We start from the raw sequence: 25786 nt of genomic DNA on the forward strand, positions 1-25786 counted from the left end.
GTCTCTTGAGCCCTATTTTCCTGTTCAAGTGGGAGTGACGTGATAGAAATAACACCCGTCACGACACTTTTGAGCGCTTCTCTGCAGAGCTCCGAGGTCCAGGTGTTTCACACACACCTACTGCCCCAGGTTATGCTGAGGATTAAATGAGATGATCCACAGGAAGGACTGGGACAGAGCCCTGCGGGTGGAAAGCCCGGAGTTAACATCACTCGCTCCAGTATTAGGAGGACAGCTGGGAATGACAAAGCTGGGACCTGGACCCAGGCCTTTCAGACACCAGCATCCTGATGTTGATGGAGATACAGTACAGCCTTGGTAGCCACCCAGAGCTCAAGAAGATTGATTGATTACAGGCATCACCAAGGAGCCCATATAAGCTAGAAATCTCTTTTTTTTTTTTTGGCCATGCCTTGTGGCTTGCAGGATCTTAATTTCCCCACCAGGGATTGAACCCGGGCCATGGCAGTGAAAGCACCAAGTCCGAACCAGTGGACCGCCAGGGAATTCCCCAGGTGCAGTATTTTGAACACCCCATCATCGCAAAGTACAACTCTCACTCAGCCCAGGACATGCTATGATAAAGCCATGAGTTATTGGGGTATTTTAGTTTCTGTTTTTGAAATTTAAGTGGATGACATGGAACTGGGTTTTAAGACTTTCACACACCCTTTGAGATGACTGTGGCATCCTGTGGGGAGCGGCAGGATCCAATCAAGATTTGGCAATTTCTGCTCCAGTGAGCCTGAATGTCAGCTTTGTTCTCCGTTTAGTATTTCCTCATCGAGAGATGGACTAATGGCAACATAGGCTCTCCCAAGCCTATCAGGGGGCCAAGGGCGGCACCGGCTCCAGGCTGGCCTGGATGGGCTCTGTAGGGTCTGGCTGGCAATGAGCAGGGTTGCGTTCTGTGCTCATGTTGATGACACTGAAGACAAGCATGGAGATGGGCATGGGGCTGGCGAGGGCCAAGGCTACAGAAGCCTAGGTCCTGGGGTAAGGACAGTTCAGCTCAGCAGCTCAAGAGTAGGAGGCAAGGCTGTGGGCGGGTGGCAAGGGCTGCCCCTGTTCATTCACTCATTCATTCATTCAGGCACTGTTCTATGTACTGGTGACACAGCAGTGAACAAAAGAGAAAAAAAAAACCCTGCCCTCATGGAGCTTAAATTGGGGAGCAGGGGGGAGTTGGGAGTGGGGAGACTGACAACAAATAAGAGAAGGAAACTAAATAAATAGCATGTTAGAGGAGTGGTAAGATGAAGGGAAGAGCAATAGAGTGAGGTGTTTGTTTTGTTATTCATGTTTTTTGGGGGGGTGTCTTTCGTTTTGTTTTGTTTTTTTGGGTGGCATCATGGGGCTTGCAGGATCGACCAGGGATCGAACCGGGCAGTGAAAGCACCGAGTCCTAAACACTGGACCGCCAGGGAATTCCAAGACCCTTTTAAATAGGGTGATATTTGAGTAAAAATCTGAAGGAGCTGAAGGAGATCCCTGGGGGAAGTGCCTGGTAGGGAGAAGAAACAGTAACTGCAAAGGCCCTGAGGCAGAAATGTGCCTGGAGAGTTGAGCCTGACCCTCTCTGTTCCTCTGAAGTTACCACTCAGGGCCCCGGCCTCTGTGGTCACTCCTCATACATTCCTAAGGTCTTTCTGGTCGAAGGGAACTAACCCAGGCAGAACCTTCCAGGCTGACTGAGGGCCTGGAAGAGATTTCTAGGGACAAGTGCTGGGAGGGCTCTGCGATTCAACTGCAGGGTTGAAAAAGTCCTGAGGTTTTGCCAAGCTTTTAACAAATGCACAAGGAATTTGCAAGAATGCAACAAATTCATTCCTGGACCATGCTCCAGAGCTGCCTAATCAGAATCTCTGAGGTCTGTGCCAGGGAATGTGCATTTCTAAGAGCCTCTAGGCATGTGGGAGCATCTTTACCATATATTCCATCCCATATCGATTTCCATGATTTTTCTCTCTTATATCTTCTTCTAATTGACTAGAGTGGAGTCTGCCATCTTTCATCTTTCTCAGATGAATATTTTGAGTTTGTCTTGGGGCACCTTGTCCGTCATTTCCTGCCAGGGAAATGAGGCATTCTGTAGGTAGTCAGCAGGTCTGTTCTGCTCCCAGACAGAAGGGGCTGATCTGAAAAAGGTGACATGGGGTGAGGGGAGATAGTTGGCATTTGCATGTCTTCTCCACACGCTCCATCCCCCCAGCCCCGTGCCCATGGGGAGTGCGGGGGGGTTTCTTAAGGATCTGATCCAGGTCAACACTGGGGCCACCGTCTGACCTTATAGGGACTCAGGTGATGTTTGTAGAAGTAAAGAACACATGAATGAATAAACGCGAGTTTTGACAGGGAAGGACAGGAACAGTAAGGCTGTGGGCTTGTAAATACCCTTTTCCTAGCACGTGGGAGAATCTTCCATTCTTTCAGAAGTGTTCCTTCCACCCCACCCATCTCCCATCTCCACCCCCACCCCCAGAAGTGATGGTCCCCCCAGCTTACTCTGTTTTCTCCTCCACAACAGAGAGAACTAGAGATTCGGGTGGGACGGGGGGTACTAACCTCCAAGCTTCTCGTGGTTCAGCTCCATTACCCTCCCACGCCTGACCACCCCCTCCTCAACTCACCGAACCTAGAGCTAAGGTCAGTAGGAAGGATTCTTGAGTCTGCTCCTTCCCCGCTGTAAGACTTGGAGCTACTTCTGTGAACACTGAGCCTGTTTCTCCATCCTTGACACGGGGCTGGGGACCTCTAGAGGGCAGGTCGGGGAGGGCTCGCAGCGCTGCAGCGGGCTGTAATTGGCCGGGTGCTGCCAGCGCACCTCCCCCTCATCCTCGGGCGCCGCGCACGCCACGCCCCTCCCCAGCTCGGCCGTCAGAATGGCGTTGCCGTGGCGACGTTTGTAAAAAGGCCGGGCGGGCTCGCGGGCTGCGGGCCTTCGCCTAGAGACTCCGCGGGAGGGCGGCAGAGAGGAGGTCAGGGCTCTCGGCGGAGGACGAGGCGTGGGCTTCTTCCTCTGGCCAGGTGAGAGCGGCGCGCGAGGAGGCGGCGGGCGGAAACCTGGGCCGGAAGAGGCCAGCCCTGCGAGGTCAAGGGCGTTGGGGTAGGCAGGGGACCCGGCGCCAGCCGAGTCCGAACTCTCTGATCCAGGCTCGGGTCGCCAGGAGCACCCCAGAAAAGGTGCCCCAACACCAGCCATTCCTTCCTAAGTGCAGCCCCTACCTCGCCCCCCAAGGGAGGCGGCACGGGAGCTTTAAGCCTCTCCTGGGCACTAGCTCTTGGATGTCCTGTGGGTATAGCTGGGATTAAGAGAGGAACCCCTGTTTCCCCTGATTTATGGACAACACCCACCCAATGGTCAGAGACAGACACACACACACACCCGCCCCTTACCTGAACTCCCCTTCTTTAAGGAACTTTGCGGCCACTGTAAACCTCAAAAGAAAGTTTGCTCCTATAGCCCAATTCTGAGCCATCCAAAGTAGTCGGGGGAACGCAGATGACTGAAGCCCTTTTGCTCTTTCCTGTGGCTGGTGCTCCATGGCGCTGAGTAAGAACGAATTCACAGAGCTCCACACATTCAAATTACTTTGACAGTGTTTTCACGCAAGGAAGTGATGCACAGGGCAAAATGAAGGTGGAGAAATATTGTCCAATCCAAAAGCTAAAGAGATAGAATTTAGGTTTTCCAAGGAGTCATCTAAGCTAGATACTGACAGGAAAAATGAAAGGTAGTTACTATCAAAGCTTCCTAGCCAGCTGGCTGTACTGACTTGCTTTGAGGTGTCCTTTGTATTTTCATTCACTCAGCAAGTGTTTCCCAAGCACCTACTATGTGTCAGGTTCTGCCCCCCCGCCGCCCCCTGCCCTGGAGAAGGGGTAATGCACAGAACTGGCAGGAACTGCAAAGGGTCTGACATTTGACCCTGTTTGAAAGTTAGTAAGTAAGGCTGCCCAGCTTATAGTTCCTGGCAGAAGACAAGAGACTCCTGGGGCAGAAACAAAGAACTTGATTACTCACAGCACAGCTGACATAACAGGCAGCAGAGCTGCATATGCACATTGGTTCCTGTTGCCCTGAAAGTCCCTCGGGGTGGTGCAGAGCAGCCAGTGTGGATGCTGTGCGCACAGTGGGTCTGTGTCCCAGGTAAGGAACTCCAAACTCAGGAAACTGCAATCTTTGAAAGGGGCTGCTAGCAAACCTGCCCAACTTTTGCCCCAGAAGGAGCCGTTATCTTTATTAGAAACATTACCTCTATCCTCCCAGGCTGTTTGCCATACAAGCAGCCTCGGAAAGTGAGTGCAGGACAAAATCTTTCAATGCCTTTGCTCTGAAGATGGGTACAAACACAAAATACCCATGAAGAATCGCTTCTGAACAAACTGAACACAGTCCTGGTTTTCCAGGAACATATATGTTAGTGAAAGAGAAACCAACAGCAAGCATAACTAAAGAAAGGAACAAGAACATGTCAGAGAATGATAAGTACAAGGAAGGAAACACAGCAGGGGAAAACTAGCAGGGGAATAACATGACTGAGGGTGCCTTTAGCCAGAGTGGTCAGTCAGGTGGTTGCCCCGAGGGGGGACGTCTGAGCAGAGAGAAGACCCCAGCCTTGGGGACGTCTGGGGTGAGAGCTAAAAAACAAATATGCACATGATCCAAGTTTAAGTTTTAGATTAGTGGCGTTTCCTGTGGTTTTCCTGCAGAAGAGACATTTCTTGGAAGTTTCCATTTTAGCTTAATTAGACTTGAATGTGTTGCGTGCTAACATGGTCCTCTGCAATTGAAGATTAATAACTGAAGGCAGCAGAGCATGGTTCTTTGGGAAGAGGAAATGTCTTTTCCCCTGTACACATGACAGCGAACTTAATCAAATGTATTTCTCATTATATGAAAGCATCAATATTTGTGGGACATCCACAGGCCTCAAAGTTTACAAATATAAACTATCCTGCTTATTTTTATTTCTCTTACTCCCAGGTAGGGTCTCGTCTTCCTTTCAGAGGATAGAATGCTGGTTTCAAGGACTTTCTTTTATTACATGTGCCAAGTGTCAGCAGACAGTGCAATTCCCCCACCCCTACTCTGCCCCACCAGCAGCAATGGAGGTTTGTACACTGGTTACATGCAAAGGCCCAGAGTTGTCACACACTTACTATTGTGTGACCTTAACTTCTCTGAGTCTCAGTTTCCTCATTTGTAAAGCGGGACAATACTGACACCTGCCTCGCAGGGTGGTTCTGAGGATGAAAAGAGGCCATGTGTGTAAAAGGATAGCCCAGTGCCTGGCACTTAGTAGGGATTCAGTGATGGAATGATGATGGAGATGTTGATGGAAAGCAGAGCCAGACCGGAGACCCTCTACGGTCAGACCTAGATGATTTTTGTTTTTATCCACAGTCTAACAAATTCACACTTCAGTGACCTTTCAGTTGAAAAGAGACTTTGGGGACTTTCCTGGTGGCTCAGCGGTTAAGAATCCGCCTGCCAATGCAGGGGACACGGGTTCGAGCCCTGGTCCAGGAAGATCCCACATGCCTCGGAGCAACTAAGCCAGTGCACCACAACTACTGAGCCTGCACTCTAGAGCCTGCGAGCCACAACTAGGGCCCGTGTGCCGCAACTACTGAGCCCACGTGCTCCAACTACTGAAGCCTGCACACCTAGAGCCCATGCTCCACAACAGGAGAAGCCACCACAATGAGAAGCCTGCGCACTGTGAGGAAGAGTAGCCTCCTCTCGCCGCAACTAGAGAAAGCCCACATGCAGCAACGAAGATCCAACACAGCCAAAAAAAAAAAAAGGAAAAAAAAGAAAAGAGACTATCTTTGACATGGCACTGAGATGGATCAGAATTCAAATATCATGTGAATTATCATCAACATCTTGGAACCAGCTGAAGTCACTGACATTTTTATGTTTTAAAACACATGTATATATGGGCTTCCCTGGTGGCACAGTGGTTGAGAGTCTGCCTGCCGATGCAGGGGACACAGGTTCGTGCCCCGGTCTGGGAGGATCCCACATGCCGCGGAGCGGATGGGCCCGTGAGCCATGGCCTCTGAGCCTGTGCATCCGGAGCCTGTGCTCCGCAACGGGATAGGCCACAACAGTGAGAGGCCCGCGTACCGCAAAAAAAAAATAAAATAAAAATAATAAATAAATAAAAATAAAAAAAATAAAAAACATGTATAGGGCTTCCCTGGTGACGCAGTGGTTGAGAATCTGCCTTCTAATACAGTGGACATGGGTTCGAGCCCTGGTCTGGGAAGATCCCATGTGCCGCGGAGCAACTAGGCCCGTGAGCCACAACTACTGAGCCTGCGCATCTGGAGCCTGTGCTCCACAACATGAGAGGCCGCGATAGTGAGAGGCCCATGCACCGTGATGAAGAGTGGCCCCCGCTTGCCACAACTAGAGAAAGCCCTTGCACAGAAACGAAGACCCAACACAGCCAAAAATAAATAAATAAAATTTAAAAACATGTATAGGGTTTACTTTGAAATGCATTAAAATATAAAATGTATAGATGGGTAGATATGTGATAAAGCAAATAGAACAAAATGTTGATTGTAGAATCTGGGTGGTGGTTCTATAGAAGTTCACCATCCACTTCTTTCAACTTTTCTGTGTGTTTGACATTTTCATAATAAAATGCCAGCAAAAGATACGTACAGAGTCTTGACCGTACAGCCAAGCTATAATCTTGATATTTTGTCTTTGGAAATCATTTTTTTTTCAACCTAAATATATGAAGGAATGCGGTGACTTAAAAAGAAAGTATCTTCTAATGCCCATTTCCTTGATGACTGACTCTTCCACACTTTAAGAAGCTCCGTAGAAGTTGGAGTTTCTTGAGTCAAAGTTCAGAAGCCCAAGATTAATAACAGTCACAATCACAGTAGGACAAATTGGTGTTTAGTGTAGCAATCACCATTCTAGATGCTTCACATTTAATCCTCACAAAACTCTTTGCGATACAGAGTATCATTAGCCCCATTTTACAGATGAGGAAACAGAGGCATAGAGAGAGAATAAGTAACTCACTCAGAGTCACAGAGCTAGTAAGTGGTGGGTTAGTAACACTGAGTATTTGATTCTGTCAGATAACTAACCCCAAACTAAGCTTAATGGGAGGTGGAGAGCGGTTATCAGTGGAATTCAGATTTGTTTGGGTTTTTCTTTTTTGCTATTGCTTATTTGTGCTCTGAGTTACATAAAGGATGTCCTCTTGTGATCAGAAGCAAGCTCATCTATGCCGGCTATCACTGTTAAAAGGACAGTCTTAAAAATGTGCGGAATTATCATTGTGATCATTGTTAAATCCAGCTATCCACTCCTACCTCTGCTGACTTCTCCTGTGGACATTATGGTGTATTCCATTCATTCTAAATATGACATTGAATAATTAGAGGACTGTATTTTTCTAACAAAATTGTTTTCTGAAAACCTTTTATAGGGAAAGCAGAGAATATGAAAGCCTATCTAAAGAGTGCAGAAGGCTATTTTGTCCTGAATAAAAGCACTACGATTGGAAGGCATGAAAATTCAGACCTTGTTTTAGAGGTAAGACCTCTTCCTAGCCAGTCCCCGACCCTCCCTACCCCTCACACCACCAAAAGTCCTTACTGTTCTGTGGACTCCAGTCTCTTGTAAAGCACAGCCTCTGGCTAACAGTCCCAGCCTTCCTCGGTGTGCCACCAATAACCATTCCCCGCATGTGCTGGGTCTCCCTGGCACATGTGGTAAGAATGAGCACAGTGCAAAGTGCGATGGGCCCTGTGTCCTTTGCTGACTGTGTCTGCAGTGTCCCACCCTGATGGCGCGGTTTGGAAGGTGGGCTTAGAGCTGATGCTTGACCTTCACCTGCTCCGCGTCTGGCAGCCACGGCCACCTGAAGTGCCCAGCTTGAGCAATGGCCTCTCGCCCTTTCCAGAGCTTCTGGAGACTATGGGCCCCTCGGAGCCCTCCCCCGCCCCCGTACCTCCAAGTAGTAAATCAGGGTAAGCCCTGGGCATGGCCTCAGCGCTCTCTCACTTCATTTCATTCCATTCTCTGAATTAGCTGTGGCTTGGTCCACAGTCCCAGCTCATTGACAGCCAAGGAAGTTGGAAGAAATTGTAAGTAAGGAATTATACAAACAGTGGCTTTGAGCCTTTTAACATTTTGAAAGGGATTAAAATATTGAAGCAGAAAGAGAAATGCAATGGAATCCCTTTAGGACTGTGAAAGGCAGACCACTCTCAGACTTCATTCAACAGATTTTTTTCAACTTTATTTTGACATAATTATAGATGCACAAATAGTAGAGGGAATGGCACGAAGCATGTGTGGAGTCCTGTGCCATTTTACCACGTGTGGATTTGGGTGTGGCCCTCAGGATATAGGAGTATTCCATTATCAGAGATGTCCCTTGTGATGCTCCTTTTATAGTCCCAATTCCTCCTCCCACCATCGTCCCCACGCTCCGAAAACCACTAATCTGTTCTCCGTCTCTATAATTTTCATCATGTATGTATGACCTTTGTGATTGATTTTTTTTTTTTTAGTCAGTGTAGTGCCCTTGACATCCATTTAGGTTATTAGCTTGTTCTTTTATTGCTGAGTAATAGTCCACGGTATGGACATATCACCTATGTTTAACCATTCACTTTTTGAAGGACATTTTGTTTCCATTTGGGGCTATTACAAATAAATGTACTATAAACATTTGTGTACAGGTTTTTGTGTGAGCATAAGTTTTTATTTCTCTGTGATAAATGCTCAGGAGTATGATTGCATGGATTAACATATGTGTTTATATATATTCGGTTTGTAAAGAAACTGCCAGACTTATCCAGCATGGCTGTACCATTTTTCATTTCCACCAGCAATGTATGAGACACATCCTCACCAGCAATTAGCATAAACACTGTTTTTCATTTTAGCTGTTTTAGTAAGTGTGTAGTGGTATCTCATCATAGTCTTAACTTGCATTTTCCAAATCGATAGTGATGTTAAATGTCTTTTCATGTATGTGTTTGCCTTCTGCATATCCTCTTCAGTGAAATCTCTCTTCATATCTTTTAAGTGTCTCTAATGGAATTGTTTAGTTTTTTACCATTGAGTTTTGAGAATTCTTTATGTATTTTAGATATGAGTCCCTTGTCAGATAGATGGTTTGCAAATATTTTCTCCCATCCGTAGCTTGTCTTCTCATTCTCTTAGCAGAGTATTTCACAGAGCAAAAGCTTTAACTCTTGATGAAGTCCAGGTAGTTATTTTTTCTTTTATAGATCATGCTTTTAGTGTCATGTCTAAGAACATGCCACAAGGTCCCTGACCCTGAGGATTTTCTCTTATGTTTTCTTCTAAGTGTTTTATAGTTTTATTTTTAAATCTTTGAACCATTTTGGGTTCACTGTCGTTTATGATGTGAGATTTAGGTCAAAGTTCATTTTTCTTGCATGTGGATATTTAGTTGTTCCAGAACCATTTGTTGAAAAGACTATCCTTTCTCCATTGAATTGCTTTTGCAAGTTTGTCAAAAATAATCTGGCCATACTTTCTATGGGGGCTACTTCTTAGTTCCCTATTATGTTTCATGGATCTATTTGTCATAATGGATCTACCATTATGAGATAGCCTTGATTACTGTCGCTATGTAAGTCTTAAATCAGGTAGTGTGATTCCTCCCACTTTTCTTTAAAGAATTTTTTAAACTATTCTAGTTCCTTTGCCTTTCCATTTACATTTTAGTGTAAGCCTGTCTGTATACACAAAATATCATGCTGTAATTTTGATTGGAATTGTGTTTTATCCTATATATCAATGTGAGAATAATTGATATACTCCTATATTGTCCTCCAATTCATGAACATGGTATATTTCTCCATTTATTCAGTGTCTCTCATGAGTGTTTTGTAGTTTTCAGCATACGAGTCCTGAACATGTTTTGTTAGATTTACACTTAAGTATGTCTCTCTTTTTTTTTTTGAGTGATTGTAAATGGTATTATATTTTTAATTTTGGTGTCCACATGTTCATTGACAGTATATAGAAATACAGTTGATTTTTGTATGCTTCTTGGTATCTTGCAACCTTAACTGCACTTTCTTATATAAGGGCTTTTGTAGATTTCTTGGGATTTTATACATAAACAATCATGTCATCTGCAAATAAGAACAATTTTATTTCTTCTTTCAGAAAAGGAGATCTGAATGCTTTTAATCTTCTTTTGCTTGCTTTATTTCCCTGGTTAAGACTTCCAGGACTCTGCTGAACAAGAGCAGTGTATAAATCCTTATATTCGCTTGTTCCTGACCTTAGGGGAAAGCAGTTACTCTTTCACCATTAAGTAGGAGGTTAGCTGTAGGGTTTTTATACATGTTCTTACCAAGTGAGAAATTTCCCCCTTTATTCCTAGTTTTCTGAGAATGTTTATTGTAAACACAACAGATTTAAAGATAACTCCATGAACCTCCCCGTGAGATTCTCCTCCATGATATGGTCTCCCTTCAAGGACACAGAACATCTGTTCAGTGTGCAAAGTGGGAGGAAAAAGAAGAAGAAGAAGAACTGTAGTTTCTTCTTTATCCTAACAAGGCATAGATTTGGGGTCGTTTTATTTCCTGTCTGGCTAAAGTAGTGACAGAGATCTCTGTTTTGAACCGGACTATGATATTAGAAAACTGTAGTAATTTTTAAAAGCACAGGCTTTGGAGATAGACAGACCTGGGTTTGAATCTCATTAGGCTACTTTGTGGCTGAGTGACTTCAACCAAATTACTTAATCACTCTGAGCTCCTTTTCCCTGTCTGTAAACCTCTAACCTCACAGGGTTATTCTGAGGATTAAGTGAGAAATGCATATAAAGAGCCTGGCATGTGGTGCTCAGTGAATGTCACAATGATCATTATTATGGTCTCCTAAAACAGAGACTGAGAAGAATCCTCAGAGGTGCACAGGGTTGAGATGAGGATCCACTGACATTAATAAGCCATTTGGAAAAGGGAACTAATGAGTACAGTTATTAACTAGACAGAAATTTGCATTCATTGTACATAAATAATTGACTGCTTACTGCTCCTCGGACTTAGCTTAAGAAATACGTCACTAGGCTTCCCTGGTGGCGAAGTGGTTGAGAGTCCACCTGCCGATACAAGGGACACGGGTTCGTGCCCCGGTCCGCGAATATCCCACATGCCGGGGAGCAGCTGGGCCCATGAGCCATGGCCGCTGAGCCAGCGTGTCCGGAGCCTGAGCTCCGCAACGGGAGAGGCCACAACAGTGAGAGGCCCGTGTACCGCAAAAAAAAAAAAAAAAAAAAAAAAAAAATTTCAGGGATTTATATTACTAAAAATCATCCTTGCAATTACCAGAGGTTACATCTAGCAAATAAAAAAGATTGTTTTATTTGCCTGGATCAATCCTAAAGAATAGGCAGTCATGCTTCTATAGATTTCTACTCATCAGCAAGGTTGACATGTTGTTTTGACTATTGGTATCGTAGTATTTCAACATCATTTACTCTTTCCGATAATGGAAGGTAGTTACATGCTTCTTGTTTTTAAAAATTGGGAGAAAGGAAAATATAAGGAAGAAAATAAAAGTCACTTGTAATCATTTGGCTCAGGGAAAAATCAATATTGATATTTGCAGGGTTTTACCCTCCAGACTTTTTTCTATATCCTGTAAGGAGTTTGGTTCCGTAAGGCAGTAGGAAGCCTGTTTATAGCCAGGCTAGTGAGAACTGTTTATAGTCAACAGTGATAACTGTTGCTATCACTATTTCATTGCATAGTATTTACCCAGAGCCTCAGCACCAAGCCAAGTCTAGGGGTACAGTGATGTCAGAACTGGACATGGTCCCTGCCATCAGGAAGCTGCCAGGAGAGAGAGAAATAAGTCAAATGATCCCACAAAGGTGTGACTAATTCCATTCCAACATTGGGGCTGTAAAGGAAAGGAATATGGAAGACAAGGAGGACTTAACTAGACAAAAGGAGAAGGGAATGGCATGTGCAAAGGCCCTGGGGTGGAAGAGCATATTGTGAACCCAAGGGACTGAGAGAAAACCAGGGCGTCCAGAAGTCAGAGTGGGAAGGAGGAGGGCTAAGGGACAAGTCGGCCTCCTTCATGTCACCATAAGGGTTTTGATCTTTATCTGAAAAGCAGTGGGAAGAAGGCTTGAAGGATTGTAAACAAGGGGGAGACCTGCCAGTGAACATCCCGGCTGCTGTGTGCAGACGAGCCATCAGGAGCTCTATTCACAATCTCCCCTCTCCCATTTTACACGGCTCAAAAGCCTCAGCCTTGCTCATTTCACAGCTAAACCTTGCAAGTTATAATTTATATGATTTGATGTGCCTTGTAAACTGTATTTTTTAGAGTTGGATATGGCTGTTATTTAAACTCTGCTGAGAAAGGGACTCAGTTCTTCCAGAATGAAGAAACACCAAAGCCAGTGGTTTTTGGATTTTCCGCATGTTTAAGAGTGGTTGTTCAACATGAACTCCTAGGCATTCTGACCCAGTGGGTTTGGGGTAAGGCCCAGGAATCTTCACATTTGTATGCTCCCCAGGTTCAGGTGGGGGGAATGGAGTCCCTGGAGTTGGTTCCAGGACCACACTTTGAGAACCCCACCATCAGTGCTCCCTCCCTCTCCCTTCTTGATCAGCAGAGCTCCTGCTTTTGTGTGTGTGTGTGTGTGTGTGTGTGTGTGTGTGTGTGTGTGTGTGTATTCTTTCAATAAACTTTGTTTTGAGGAAAAGAGAAGCGAAGGGTAAACAATGAAGGGCTGACTGACCCTACCCCCTCCCCAGGGACTCCCCCAGTCCCACCCTGGGGAAGTCCCAGGATCCCTAGAAGACTGAGCTCTAGGACAGCCCAAGTCAGTACAGGGCTGCAGCTAGGAAGGTGGAGATGGAAGAGAAAAAGAAAGAACAGACATGACAGGGGGATGAAATGCTGGTGTCCACACCTCACCCTCGGTGGTCAGTGTCCTGCCAGGCATCTCCTTTCTCATGGGTTTAGCCATCTCTCCAGCCTGTGTCAGCCCTTCTCGCGTGGGATCTGAGGGTCATGAAGCCAGACTGATCTCATACACATACCCCAGATCCCATCCAGCCGGATGACTCTCGTCCCTTTTCCTGGCCCCTGTCAGTTCTGGGCTGCCTCTCAGGAAAGAACCAGAGCCTACACCATAATCTTGTTTATTATTATTAAACAAGGCTGCTGGGATTCTCCTATTATTTGCATAATTTCACGGACATGCAGGTATGTCTGCTCTGTCAAAGGACACACACAGCTGTAGCTCTGATGGGCATGGCCAAATTTCCCACCAGAGGTTTCCGGATGTGGTGTCCTGCCAGCAGTGGACGCCCGTCTCCCACTCCCTCCCCAGCCTAGGGTGCTGACCCCCCATTGGATCTTCACTGATCTACGGGGTGAAGTATGGTACCTGTGTCATTTTAATTCACATTTCTCTTATTCTAAGCGAACACCTGCATTTTGAGACATAAGGTGACAGGTGGACTCTCTGTGGGGAAATCCACGGAATGAAACAGGCCTGGGAGGGTGCACTTGCTGGCTCCCCATCTGCATCGCGCTTGTCCTCCTGCCTGGGTCGTGCTCCCATCCTCCCCCCTCACCCCCACCTCACCCCTGGCTTCTCCCCAAGTGCTCCTTGCTCTGGTGGTTCACCTGTTAGCTCTCACCAGTCCTCAGGGAATGTTTTGTCCCCTGTTTGGGAACTGGCGGCTGATTTCATTGGTCAGTACCCAGCACAGCAATTGATGGGACTAGTTTCTCACCAGCAGATGGAGGGCTTCCAAGAGGAAAAAGTTCAGAGGAAAGGGCTAGATCGTGATCTCATTTTTCTTTTTTTTTTTATTGTGGTAAGATATGCATAACATAAAATTTACCATCTTAACCACTTTTATTAAGTGTGCAGTTCAGTGGCATTAAATATATTCACACTGTTGTGCAGCCATCACCCCCATCCATCTCCAGAACTCTTTGAATCTTGCAGAACTGAAACTGCACCCATGAAACAACAACTCCCCTTGTCCCCCCATCCCAGCCCCCAGCAACCACCGTTCTGCTTTCTGTCTCTATGACCTTGGCTACTCTGGGTATCTCATATAAGTAGAATCATAACAGTATTTGTCTTTTCATGACTGGCTTCTTTCACTGAGTATAATATCCTTTCACTGAGTATAATGTCCATGTTCATCCATGCTGTAGCATGTGTCCGAATTTCCTTCCTTTTTTAAGGCTGAATAATATTCCATTGTGTGGATTCACCACATTTTGTTTATTCATTCATCTACTGATGGACACTTGGGTTGTTTCCACCTTTTGGCTGTTGCAAACAATGCTATGAACATGGGTGTATAAATATCTCTTCAAGGCCCTGCTTTCAGTTCTTTGGGATATATACCCAAAAGTAGACTTGCTGGATCATATGATAATTTTATTTTTAATTGTTTGAGGAACTGCCATGCTGTTTTCCATAGTGGCTGCACCAAGTTACATTCTCACAACAGGGCACAAGGGTTCCACTTTCCCTGCGTCCTCACCAACACTTGTGATTTCCCTTTTTTTTTATAGTAGCCATTCTGATGGATGTGAGATGAAAGAAAGATCATAATCTTTTGAATAGCATACATAATACAAACAGCTACAGCATACATTTATGGACTACTTACTGCATCTCACATGGCTTTATACATCATCTATGTATGTTCTGTATATATATTTATAGAATTATATCCACAAAACAAATCCTGTGCGGGTGAGAACTACTATTATCATTATTATCCTCATTTGATGACATGGACATGGGACTCAGAAAGGTTAAGGAACTGGCCCAAATCACACAGCTAGACGGGGGAGGTGGGGCTGAGTTTCAGACTGAGCTGACTCAAGCTTCTAAAAACAGAAGCTTCACTTTTTGAGTGTAAATTTAGCTTTGGGAACATCTAATATCTAAATTGGAAATTCTCAGTTAACTGAGATAACAAGATAATTGAGTAAGCTAGGGAAATTCCACCCTGTGGAATCGAGAATGGGGGTTGTCAGTGAAATGTGAGATGAATGTTCTTGTGATCCTCATTCATGCAACAGACTGAGGTGTTGCCATCTAGGGGGGGATTTGGGTAAAGAGGAAACGTTGACCTGGTGCTTTCCCAGGAAGAGGAGCATTGGGGCTGTTAAGTGGGGGCCCAGCAAGAAACACCACTTATCTCTCCAATACAGCCAGAGTAAGTTCTCTGCTTATAAGGACTGGTGGAGTTCAATTAGTCCCACCTGGATAACCCAGGATAGTCTCCCACTTTTTAAAAAATTTTTAAAAAGTTTTTGGCTGGGTTTGGTCTTCGTTGCTGAGCACAGGCTTTCTCTAGTTGCAGCGAGCGAGGGTTACTCTTTGTTGCGGTGCATGGGCTTCTCATTGCAGTGGCTTCTCTTGTGGAGCACGGGCTCTAGGCACGCGGATTCAGTAGTTGTGGCACGTGGGCTCAGTAGTTGTGGCTCGTGGGCTCTGGAGCGCAGGCTCGGTAGTTGTGGCACACGGGCTTCGTTGCTCCATGGCATGTGGGATCTTCCCGGACCAGGGCTCGAACCCGTGTCTCTTGCATTGGCAGGCGGATTCTTAACCACTGAAACACCAGGGAAGTCCTTAGTCTCCCTCTTTTAAGAGCACTGATTAGTAACCTTGACATCGTCACAGTCCCTTTGGCCACCTCATGGAGCATATTCCCAGGTTCTGAGGATCAGGGCATGGGCATCTTTGGGAGACCATTCTGCCCACCACATTAATACTACCACCTGACTGGACCGTTGCTTTGGGACTGGTCTGAGAGCTTTCTGGAAGAATCAGTAGGATCAATGCCACAGGCCATGGAGAAAGATGGCTGGATGAGCTGGCAGGTGATAATCCCGTTACCAAGAGGGCAGGAAGCAGGACTGGTTGAGTGAGCACCTCAACATCCCGGAAGCAGCCAGGCAGTTTGGGGCCTGGAGATGAACCAGGGGTTGGAAATACACACCTGCGAATCGAGGGGGTAGCACAGTGGCCCCAGCCCATGGACAGAGTGCAGAGGAAACGGACATCTGAGGGGAGAGGAGCCCGGCGTGGAGACCTGGAAGCAGTCAGAGAGGTGAGGGAGCCAGAGAGCTGCTGCCAGGCTGAGGGTATTCATCACAGAGACAGCTTGCTTTGTGCCAGGTACTGTTCTGAGCACTCTCGAGTGTATTAACTCATTTCATCCTTAGGAGGTTAATGTTGTTTGCCCCACTTTACAGATGAGGGCGTTGAGGCACAGATAGGCTGAGTATCCTGCCTGAGGTCACAGATGGAGGCTGGGGCACTGGGCACCACGCTCGGGCAGTCTGATTTCAGGACCAGCCTCTCCTGAGGCCTTGCCGGTCCACAGGGCTCTCCCGGGGAGACCGGGGAGGAAGGATCCAGCTGACGGGGAAGCAGAGAAGCTTCTTCTATCCTTCCAATCCCAGACCCGTCGTCTCACCAGCGCCTGGCCGTTTCCTCATATCCTTATTCTTTTGAAAACCCCATTTTTTTTTTTTACTATTTCTGCACTACATCCCTTTCTGGAGGCAGTGGGGGGATGGGGCTGGGAATGGGATAGCCTAGAACCAAAAGGTTAAAAGAAATAGATAAAACACACACACACACACACACAGACACACACACACAAGTTAATTTCAAAAATGTTATCCCACTCCTTTGAACATGTCACCAAGCAGTACCTTTTGTCAATCCTACGAAGCCCAGCTTATCAAACTCATTTTTGCTGCTCAGGGAGCAACCAAAGAGAAGCAAAGAACCATGCCCCAGGCTGCACAGCTGGAAGGTAGCAGAGGTGGGACTTGAACTCAAGGCTTTCTAACTCCAGAGCCCATCCTCTTGCTCATAACAGAGAACATTTCCCATTTGCCCTATGTTCTCTTCTAAGTGCTTTTGTATGTATTATATCATTTATAGGTCACCAGTAACTTATAAGATGGTCCTTTTGTTACCTTACAGATGAGGAAGCTGAGGTATCACTTGCCCAAGGTCACCCTGCTAGGAAGTAGGAGAGCTGGACTCGAGCCCAGTCTAATAACCACCACGTTGCCCTGCTCCCCCAACCCCTGAACCACCAGGCCACGTGCCTCTCTCTGACAACTGTGTCACATGTCACAGGGAGGCTGAGAGCCCGAGGGCCTCCGAGGGCAATGGCAGTGGGTTGAGGACCCAGCGGGAGAGGACCCTCTTGAAGCCATTTGACAATAAAGGAAAGGAAGGGGGAAGGGGCGGTGTTTCCAGGCCGAGGGGGTGGTGAGCACGTTCACAGGTTAGACGGAAGTTACACTGTCAAGGTGAGGATGCAGAAGAGGAGATGGTTGAGGAGAGGGACCAGACCAGGGTGGGATGAAGGCAGGACCACCCGGAGGCCCTTGGCAGCTAAGAGAAGCCTTGAAGGTCCCACCTAAGAGCTTCTCCAAGCCTGGGAAGTCCAGGTCCTGGCAGGGAGCTGAAGGCACATTCACAGGGGTGTGGAGTGATGGAGGGGAGTTTCCTGAAGGGACTCCATAGGGAGTGGGCAGGGCTCAGAGAAACCACAAAGGATAGTGCAGGGCCCAGAGCTAGTATGAGTGAGGACTGTTCCCACCCCCAGAGCTGAGGGGTGAGGGGCAGGGGCATTTCCTGGGACCCGGAGACCCCGAGAGCTGGGTAGAGTCCTCTGAGGGAAGCTGTGTGGCCCCAGAGAATGGAAGCCAGGGGAGTAAGTACCCCAAGCTCTCTCCTCCCTGCTCTGATCTCTAACCCCCCCCATTGGCCAAACCCAACCAGAAACCAGACACAAGGAGCCCATCAGCCCATGGATGTAGCCGCACAGGTGGGCCTGCTGGGCAGAGGGCGCCGTGTAAAGGGATGGAGGAGGGTCGGGAGAAGCAGACGGAGGATGCAGGCAGGTGCAGGAGGTGAAGACCTAGGAGGCTGTTGTCAAAGTAGAATGAAAAGCCTGAGAGCAGGGACCTGCTGGCTGTGGGGCCCAAAGGGCACTGGGCCAGCCTCAGGACAGAAGTGTGAGGGTGGCAGGAGGGTTTGGGGGCCGGGATGGACTTGAAGGAGCTGGTGAGCTTGAGCAGGGCCCAGGCTGGGTGAGCATAGGGCATTACCCCTAGGGAGCAAACAGGGAGCAAAGGCTACGTGACTCAAGGAGAGGATGAGACAGAGGATAAGGAAGGCCGGGAGTGGGAGGTTATGGTCTGAGATGGGGCTTCCCAGTGCCAGGTGATGCAAGGTTGAAACCTAGCTCCAAAGGACGGTTCCAGGTACACGTCGAACCTCAGCGACAATGTCAGTGAACCTCAGGGCAATGTCATAACTAAGTCAGCTTCCCGAGGAGGCTTCCTTAAAGCACAGGGGTCATCAGAGCAGATGGTCATTGTTAATAGAAGTTGAAACGTCTCAATATTTTATGGACTCACTATATACTTTTTAAAGACATTTTCAATGCAGGAGCCTTAAAAAATGCACTTGTTTTGTATATTAGGTCCTGCCTGTCTCCTCTCTCATTATTAAATCACTCTCTACTCTGAAAATCACAGGGTACAAATCAAAGGTACAAGTTTTGGAATTAGACTTGGGTTCAAACCCTGACATTGCCCTGGGCCAGCATCCTGATGTTGAGTGAGTCCCTTCATCTTAGCCATTTTTTAAATCGTGGTAAAATACCTATAAAGTTTACCGTCTTAACCACTTTTAAGTGTACAGATCAGTAGTTGTAAGTTATTCACATTGTTGTGCAACCAGCCTCAGAATTTTTCATCTTGCAAAACTGAAACTGTACCCATTAAACAACAATTCCCCATTTCCCCTTCCCCAGCTCCTGGCAACCCCCGTTCTATTTTGTTTCTATGAGCTTGACTACTTTATGTACCTCACATAGTGGAATCATACAAAATTTGCTTTTTTGTGACACTTATTTCACATCATGTCCTCACGGTTCATCCGTGTTATAGCATGTGTCAGAATTTCCTTCCTCCTACACTGAATAATATTCCACTGTATGGATAGACCACATTTTGCTTATCTAATCATCAGTCAGTGGGCACTTGGGTGGCTTCCACCTTTTGGCAATTGTGAATAATGCTACTGTAAACATGAGTGTACAAATAACTCTTTAAGTTCCTGCTTTCAATTCTTTGGGGTATATACCCAGAAGTGGACTTGCTGGATCATATGATAATTTTATTCTAAATTGTTTGAGAAGCCGCTCTACTGTTTTCCATATCAGCTGCACCATTTTACATTCTCAGCGGTGCATAAGTGTTCCCCTACTCTACATCCTTGCCAACACTTGTTATTTTCTGTTGCTGTTTGTTTGTTTTTGATAGTAGCCATCCTAATGGGTATGAGGTGGTATCTCACTGTGGTTTTGATTTGAATTTCCCTAATGACTAGTAATGTTGAGCATCTTTTTATATGCTTGTTGGACATTTATATATCTTCTTTGGAGAAATGTCTATTCCAGTTCTTTGCCCATATTTGATCAGGTTATTTGGGGGTTCTTTTTTGTTGTTGTTGTTGAGTTATAGTTCTCTATATATTCTTCATATTAACCCTTTTTCAGATTTGTGTTTTGCAACTATTTTCTCCCATTCTCTAGATGGCCTTTCACCCTGTTTATTGTGTCCTTTGATTCACTGAAGTTTTAATTTTTGATATAGTTGAATTTATCTATTTTTACCTTTGCTGCCTATGCTTTTGGTATTATATCCAATAATGCATTGCCAAATCCAATGTCATAAAGCTTTCCTCCTGTGCTTTCCTCTAAAAGTTTTATAATTTTAGACTCTGTTTAAGTCTTTGATCCACTTTGAGTTAATTTTTATACATGGTGTAAGGTAAGAGTTCAACTTAATTCTTTTGCAGTCTTTCCCAGCATCATTTGTTGAAAATACTGTTCTTTCCCCATTGAATAATCTTGGCACCCTTGTCAAAAATCATTGGACCATATATGCAAACTTTTATTTCTGTGCTCTCTATTCTATTCTATTGGCCTATGTGCCTGACCTTATGTCAGTATCACACTGTTTTGATTACTGTACCTTTGTATGCAGTAAGTTTTGAAATCAGGAAGTGTGAGACCTCCAGCTTTGCTTTTCTTTCTCAAGAGTATTTTGGCTATTTGGGGTCCACTGAGATTCCATATGAATTTTAGGATGGATTTTTCTATTTCTGCAAAAACTGCTGTTGGGATTTTGAATCTGTAGATCCTGCTGTGTAGTAATGACATCTTAACAATATTAAGTCTTCCAACCCACGAATACAGGATGTCTTTCCATTTATTTGTGTCTTTAATTTCTTTCAGCAGCACTTTGTAGTTTTCAGTGTACACATCCTTTACCACCTTGGTTAAATTTATCCCAAAATATGTTATTCATTTTGATGCTATTGTAAATGAAATTATTTTCTTAACTTCCTTTTCAGATTGTTCATTGTGAGCATATAGAAACACAACTGATGTTTGTGTGTTGATTTTGTGTCCTACGATTTTGCTAGTGAATGGTATTTTTTAGTTCTAAGAGGGTTGTGGTTTTTCATGGACTCTTTAGGATTTTGTACATGTAAGATCATGTTGCCTGTGAACAGAGATAATTTGACTTCTTCCTTTCGAATTTGGATGCCTTTATTTCTTTGTCTTGCCTAATTGCTCTGGCTAGGACTTCCAGTACATTGTTGAATAGAAGTGGCAAAAGCAGGTATCCTTATCTTATTCTTGATCTTAGAGGAAAAGCTTTCAGTCTTTCACCTTTGAGTATGATGCTACCTGTGGGCCTTTCATATTTGACCTTTATTATGTTGAGGTAATTTCCCTCTATTCCCTGTTTGTTGAGTGCTTTTTTCATGAAAGAGTGTTGCATTTTGTCAAATGCTTTTTGTACTTCCATCGAGATGATCATTTTTTTCCTTCTTTCTGTTAATGTGATGTATTACGTGGATTAATTTTCATATGTTGAACCATCAAGTCTGCATTCCAAGAATAAATGCCACTTGGTCATAGTGTATGATCCTTTTAACGTGCTGTTGCATTCGGTTTCCTCCTGTTTGGTTGAGGACTGTGGTGTCAGTGTTCATAAGAGATACTGGTCTGTGGTTGTCCTGTCGTGTCCTTGTCTGGGTTTGGGATCAAGGTAATGCTGTCCTCTCACTTCAGCTTTTGAGTCTCAGCTTCTCCATCTCTAAGATGGAGATAACAATAGAGTCCCTGTTTAGGGCTGTCATGCAGATTAAATGATAAAAATGCACACAAAATGCTTCAGCAGGGCCCAGTTCACAGGAAGCCCTCAAAATATGTTAGAGGAGGATAAAGATAATGATAAAAATAATAATAAATAAATAACAGTTCATCTCATAGTGGGACAGCTCAGTAGGCTGGGGCTTATAGACTCAGTCTGTATTAGCAGCAGGGCGTCTGTCCAGGAGCAGCACTTAGCAATTTTCCAAGTAAAGGGAGCGAGTGATATTATAGGGCCGAACTAGGAAGCTGTCTCCTGGCCTAACATGTGGTAGAGGCTCACCCAACTTTGTGGAGTCATTGAAAACTTCCTGCTTGCTTTGAGTTCTTAATAATGGCCTGACAGTTTTTGAGGAACTGAACGCAGTGAAGCCTGGCAAGAGACAAACAAAATGTCACAGACAGAATTTCTCTCATTCGTGGGTTATCAAAGGTTCAAAGGACACAAAGATCAATGACAATGGTGATGAAGATGATGTGGGTGACATTTTCCAAAGAACTAATGTGTTTTCATTTTTTTTAATACTTTATTTTTTTGAACAGTTTTAGGTTTACAGGAATTTTAGCAGAGAATACAGAGAGTTCCCATATATCCACCCCTCCAATACACACAGTTTCCCCTATTATTAACCTCATGCATTAGTGCGGTACATTCGTTACAACTGATGAACCAATATTGATATGCTATTATTAACTAAGTCCATAGTTTACATTAGGGTTCACTCTTTGCGTTGTACGTTCTTTCGTTTTGACAAATGTATAGTGACAAGTATCCACCATTACAGTATCATAAAAAATATTTTCACTGCCCTGAAATCCCCTGTGCCCCTCCTCTTCATCCTGAGCCCCAGAGCCCCTGTGCCCCTGGCAAGCACTGATCTTTTACTCTCCTTATAGTTTTACTTTTTCCAGAATTTCATACAGTTGGAATCATACGGTATGTAACCTTTTCAGACTAGGTTTTTTCACTAAGAAATATGCATTTAAGATTCCTCCATGTCTTTTTTGTTATTTGATAACTCGTTTATTTTTATCACTAGTGTTTCATTGTATGGATGTACCACAATTTGTCTATCCATTTACCTTTTAAAGGACATCTTGGTTGCTTCCAGTTTTGGGCAGTTATGAATAAAGATGCTGTAAGCATGTATCCAAAATAAATGAGTCTTCATGGATATAGAGAACAGACTGTGGTTGCCAAGGGGGAGGGGGTTGAGGGAGAGATGGAGTGGGGGGTTGAGGTTAGCAGATGTGAGCTGTTACATCCAGGATGGAGAAACAACAAGGTCCTACTGTATAGCACAGGGAACTATATTCAATATCCTGTGATAAACCATAATGGAAAAGAATATTTTAAAAAGAATGTATATATATGTATAACTGAATCACTTTGCTGTACAGCAGAAATTAATACAACATTGTAAATCGACTACATTTCAATAAAATAAATAAATAAACAATATAAATGAGTCTTAAAAATCAACAATAAGAAACCAAACAACCCAACTTAAAAATGGGCAAAAGAGCTCAACAGACACCTCACCAAAGAAAATCTACAGATGTCAAATAAGCATATGAAAAGATGTTAAACATCATACATCATTAAGGAATTTCAAATACACATGAAATATCTCTTCTTTTATTTAGACTACTTTGATTTCTTTCATCAACATTTTGTAGTTTTCTTCATATACCTCTTCATATAGCTAAGTATTTTGTGAGATTTATTCCTAGGTAATTCATTTTTTTTTTTTGGTGCTAATGTAAATGGTGTTGTGTTTTTAATTTCATATTCCACTTGTTCATTGTTGGTATATAGGAAAGCAATTGACTTTTGTATATTAATCATGTATTCTGCCACCTGGGTACAATTGCTCATTAGTTCCAGGAGGGCTTTCTGTCGGTTCTTTGGGATTTTCTGCATAGACAATCATGCCATCTGCAAAATGGGCAAAAGATCTGAACAAACACCTCACCAAAGAAGATTTCTTTTTCCTTCCCAATCTATCTTTTATTCTCTTTTCTTGCCTTGTTGCATTAGCTAGGACATACAGTACAATGTTGAAAATGAGTGGTGAAAGGGGACATCTTCACCTTATTCCTGATCTTAATTGGAAAGTTTCTAGTTTCTCACCATTAAATATGACGTTAGCTTTAGGGTTTTTATAGATGTACTTTATCAGGTTGAGGAAGTTCCCCTCCATCCCTAATTTGCCAAGAGTTGTTGTGGTGGTTTGGTGGTTTGTTAGTTTATCATGGATGGTGTTTAATTTTGTCAAATGCTCTTTTTGCATCTACTGTTATGATAATGCGATTTCTCTTCTCTACGCTGTTGATGTGATGGATTACATTAATTGATTTCCAAATGTTGAACCAGCCTTGCATACCTGGAATAAATCCCACTTGACTGTGGTGTAGAAGTCTTTTTATACATCACTGGATTCAATTTGCTAATATTTTGTTGAGGATTTTGCATCTATGTTCATGGGAGGTATTGGTCTGCAATTTTCCTGTTTTGCAATATCTTTATCTGGTTTTGCTATTAGAATAAGCTTGGCCTCACAGAATGAGCTGGGAAGTGTTCTCTCTTCTTCTATTTTCTGGAAGAGATTATTTAGAACTGATATCATTCTTTCCTTAATGTTTGATAGAATTGACCAGTGAACCCATCCAGGCCTGGTGCTTTCCATTTTGGAAGGTTATTCATTATTGATTCAAATTCTTTACTAGATATGAGTCTATTCAGAGTATTTATTTCTCCTTGTGTGAGTTTCAGTAGATTGTGTCTTTCAAGGAAATGGTCCACTTCATTAACTTATAAAATCTGTGGGCATAGAATTATTCATAATATTCCTTTATTATCCCTTCAGTGTCCATGAGATCAGTAGTGATGCCATCGCTTTCATTTCTGATTTGAGTAATTTGTATCTTCTCTCTTTTTTTCTTGGTTATCCTGCTAGAGGTTTGTCAATTTTATTGATCTTTACAAAAAAAAAAAAAAAACCAAACAGCTCTTTATTTTGCTGACTTTTCTCTATTGTTTTCCTGCTTTTTATTTCATTCACTGCTTCTTTTCTTGTGCTTGTGGTAGGCTTATATTGCTCTTCTTTCTCTAGTTTCATAAGGTGGAAGCTTAGATCTTTTCAAATGTATGCCTTCAATGCCATAAACTTCCCTCCAAGCACTGCTTTCACTGCATCTTGCAAATTTTCATAGGTTGTATTTTCATTTTCATTTAGCTCAAGATAAATTTTTATTTCCCATGAGACTCCCTCCTTGACCCATCTGTTATTTAGAGGTGTGTTGTTTAATCTCCAAATATTTGGGGATTTTCCAGCTGTCTTTCTGGTATTGGTTTCTAGCCTAATTCCATTGTGTTCTGAAAACGTACTTTGCATAATTTCTATCCTTTTACATTTGTTGAGGTATATTTTGTGGCCTGGAATGTGGTCTGCTTCATGAATGTCCCATGGGAGCTTGAGAAGGATGTGTGTTTTGTTGCTGTGGGATGAAGCTGTGTGGTTGCCAGTTAGATCCAGATGATGGTAGTGCTGTTCAGTTCAACTTCATTCTTCCTAATTTTCTGCCTGGTGGGTCTGCCCATCACTGACAGAGGGCTGTTGAGGTCTCCAGCTACCATGATGGATTCATCTGCTTCTCCTTGCAGTTCTATCAGTTTTTGCCTTCCATACTTTGATGCTCTATTGTTGGGTACATACAATGAAGGACTGTTATGTCTGCTTGGAGAATCGACCCCTTTATCACTATGTATCGCCTCTCTTTATCCCTGATAACTTTCCTTCCTCTGAAGTTGGCTCTGCCTGAAATTAATAGAGCTACTCCTGCTTTCTTCTTGTGTTTCAGTATTTTAAGTGCCAAAGTGTTTGGTAGGAATTTGGAAAGTGGGTAAAGGCACAGTCATTTGAATCAGGCAAACCTGGGAACAAGCCAAGCGAGTCAAAGTGGCTGACTGTGGGCACACTTAATCGTTCTATGCCTCAGTTTCCTCATCTAAGAAATGAGTAACTATCGGACCTACTGTACAGCACAGGGAACTATATTCAATATCTTGCAGTAACCTGTGATGGAAAAGAATCTGAAAAAGAATAGATATTATATATATGTATAACTGAATCACTTTGCTGTACACCTGAAACTAACACAACATTGTAAATCAACTAGACTTCAATAAAAAATTAAATTTTTTTGAAATGAGGAAGTATCCCTTTGAATTATTGTGAAGATGAAACGGGATAATGCAGTAAAGCACTTAGCAAATTTCCTGGCATTTGTGTAATTACACATAATGTGTCATTAATATATTCTACTAATATATGCAGTTATATTATTATCTATTCATATACTATAAGCTATTATTAATATAAGCTATAGGTTATAATTATATTGTGGGACATTAGTATAGATTTCTAAGTCCAAGTACTCTCTATGAAAGTTGGGTGAGGCACTCTGAGAAGAGTGACTTAGA

At 43.9% G+C, this 25786-nt stretch overlaps 1 protein-coding gene and 1 pseudogene across 2 annotated transcripts in view; one reads left to right on the plus strand and one right to left on the minus strand.

Moving 5' to 3' along the window:
• LOC308611089 (centrosomal protein of 78 kDa-like) overlaps positions 1 to 25786 on the minus strand; it is a 727725-nt pseudogene that overhangs the window by 407668 nt on the left and 294271 nt on the right. The gene's annotated exons all lie outside the window — the stretch shown is intronic.
• Positions 7129 to 25786, plus strand: part of LOC308611085 (forkhead-associated domain-containing protein 1-like) — a gene marked incomplete at its 3' end in the record, with an annotated part of 88243 nt that continues 69585 nt past the window's right edge. The window contains exon 1 of the mRNA XM_081260013.1: positions 7129 to 7573. Coding sequence (XP_081116139.1) covers positions 7481 to 7573 — 93 coding nt within the window. The 5' untranslated portion in view covers positions 7129 to 7480. The remainder of the gene's footprint in view (positions 7574 to 25786) is intronic.

Source organism: Mesoplodon bidens, assembly GCF_964165515.1.
Source record: "Mesoplodon bidens genome assembly, contig: HAP1_SCAFFOLD_157, whole genome shotgun sequence".
NCBI lineage: Eukaryota > Metazoa > Chordata > Mammalia > Artiodactyla > Ziphiidae > Mesoplodon > Mesoplodon bidens.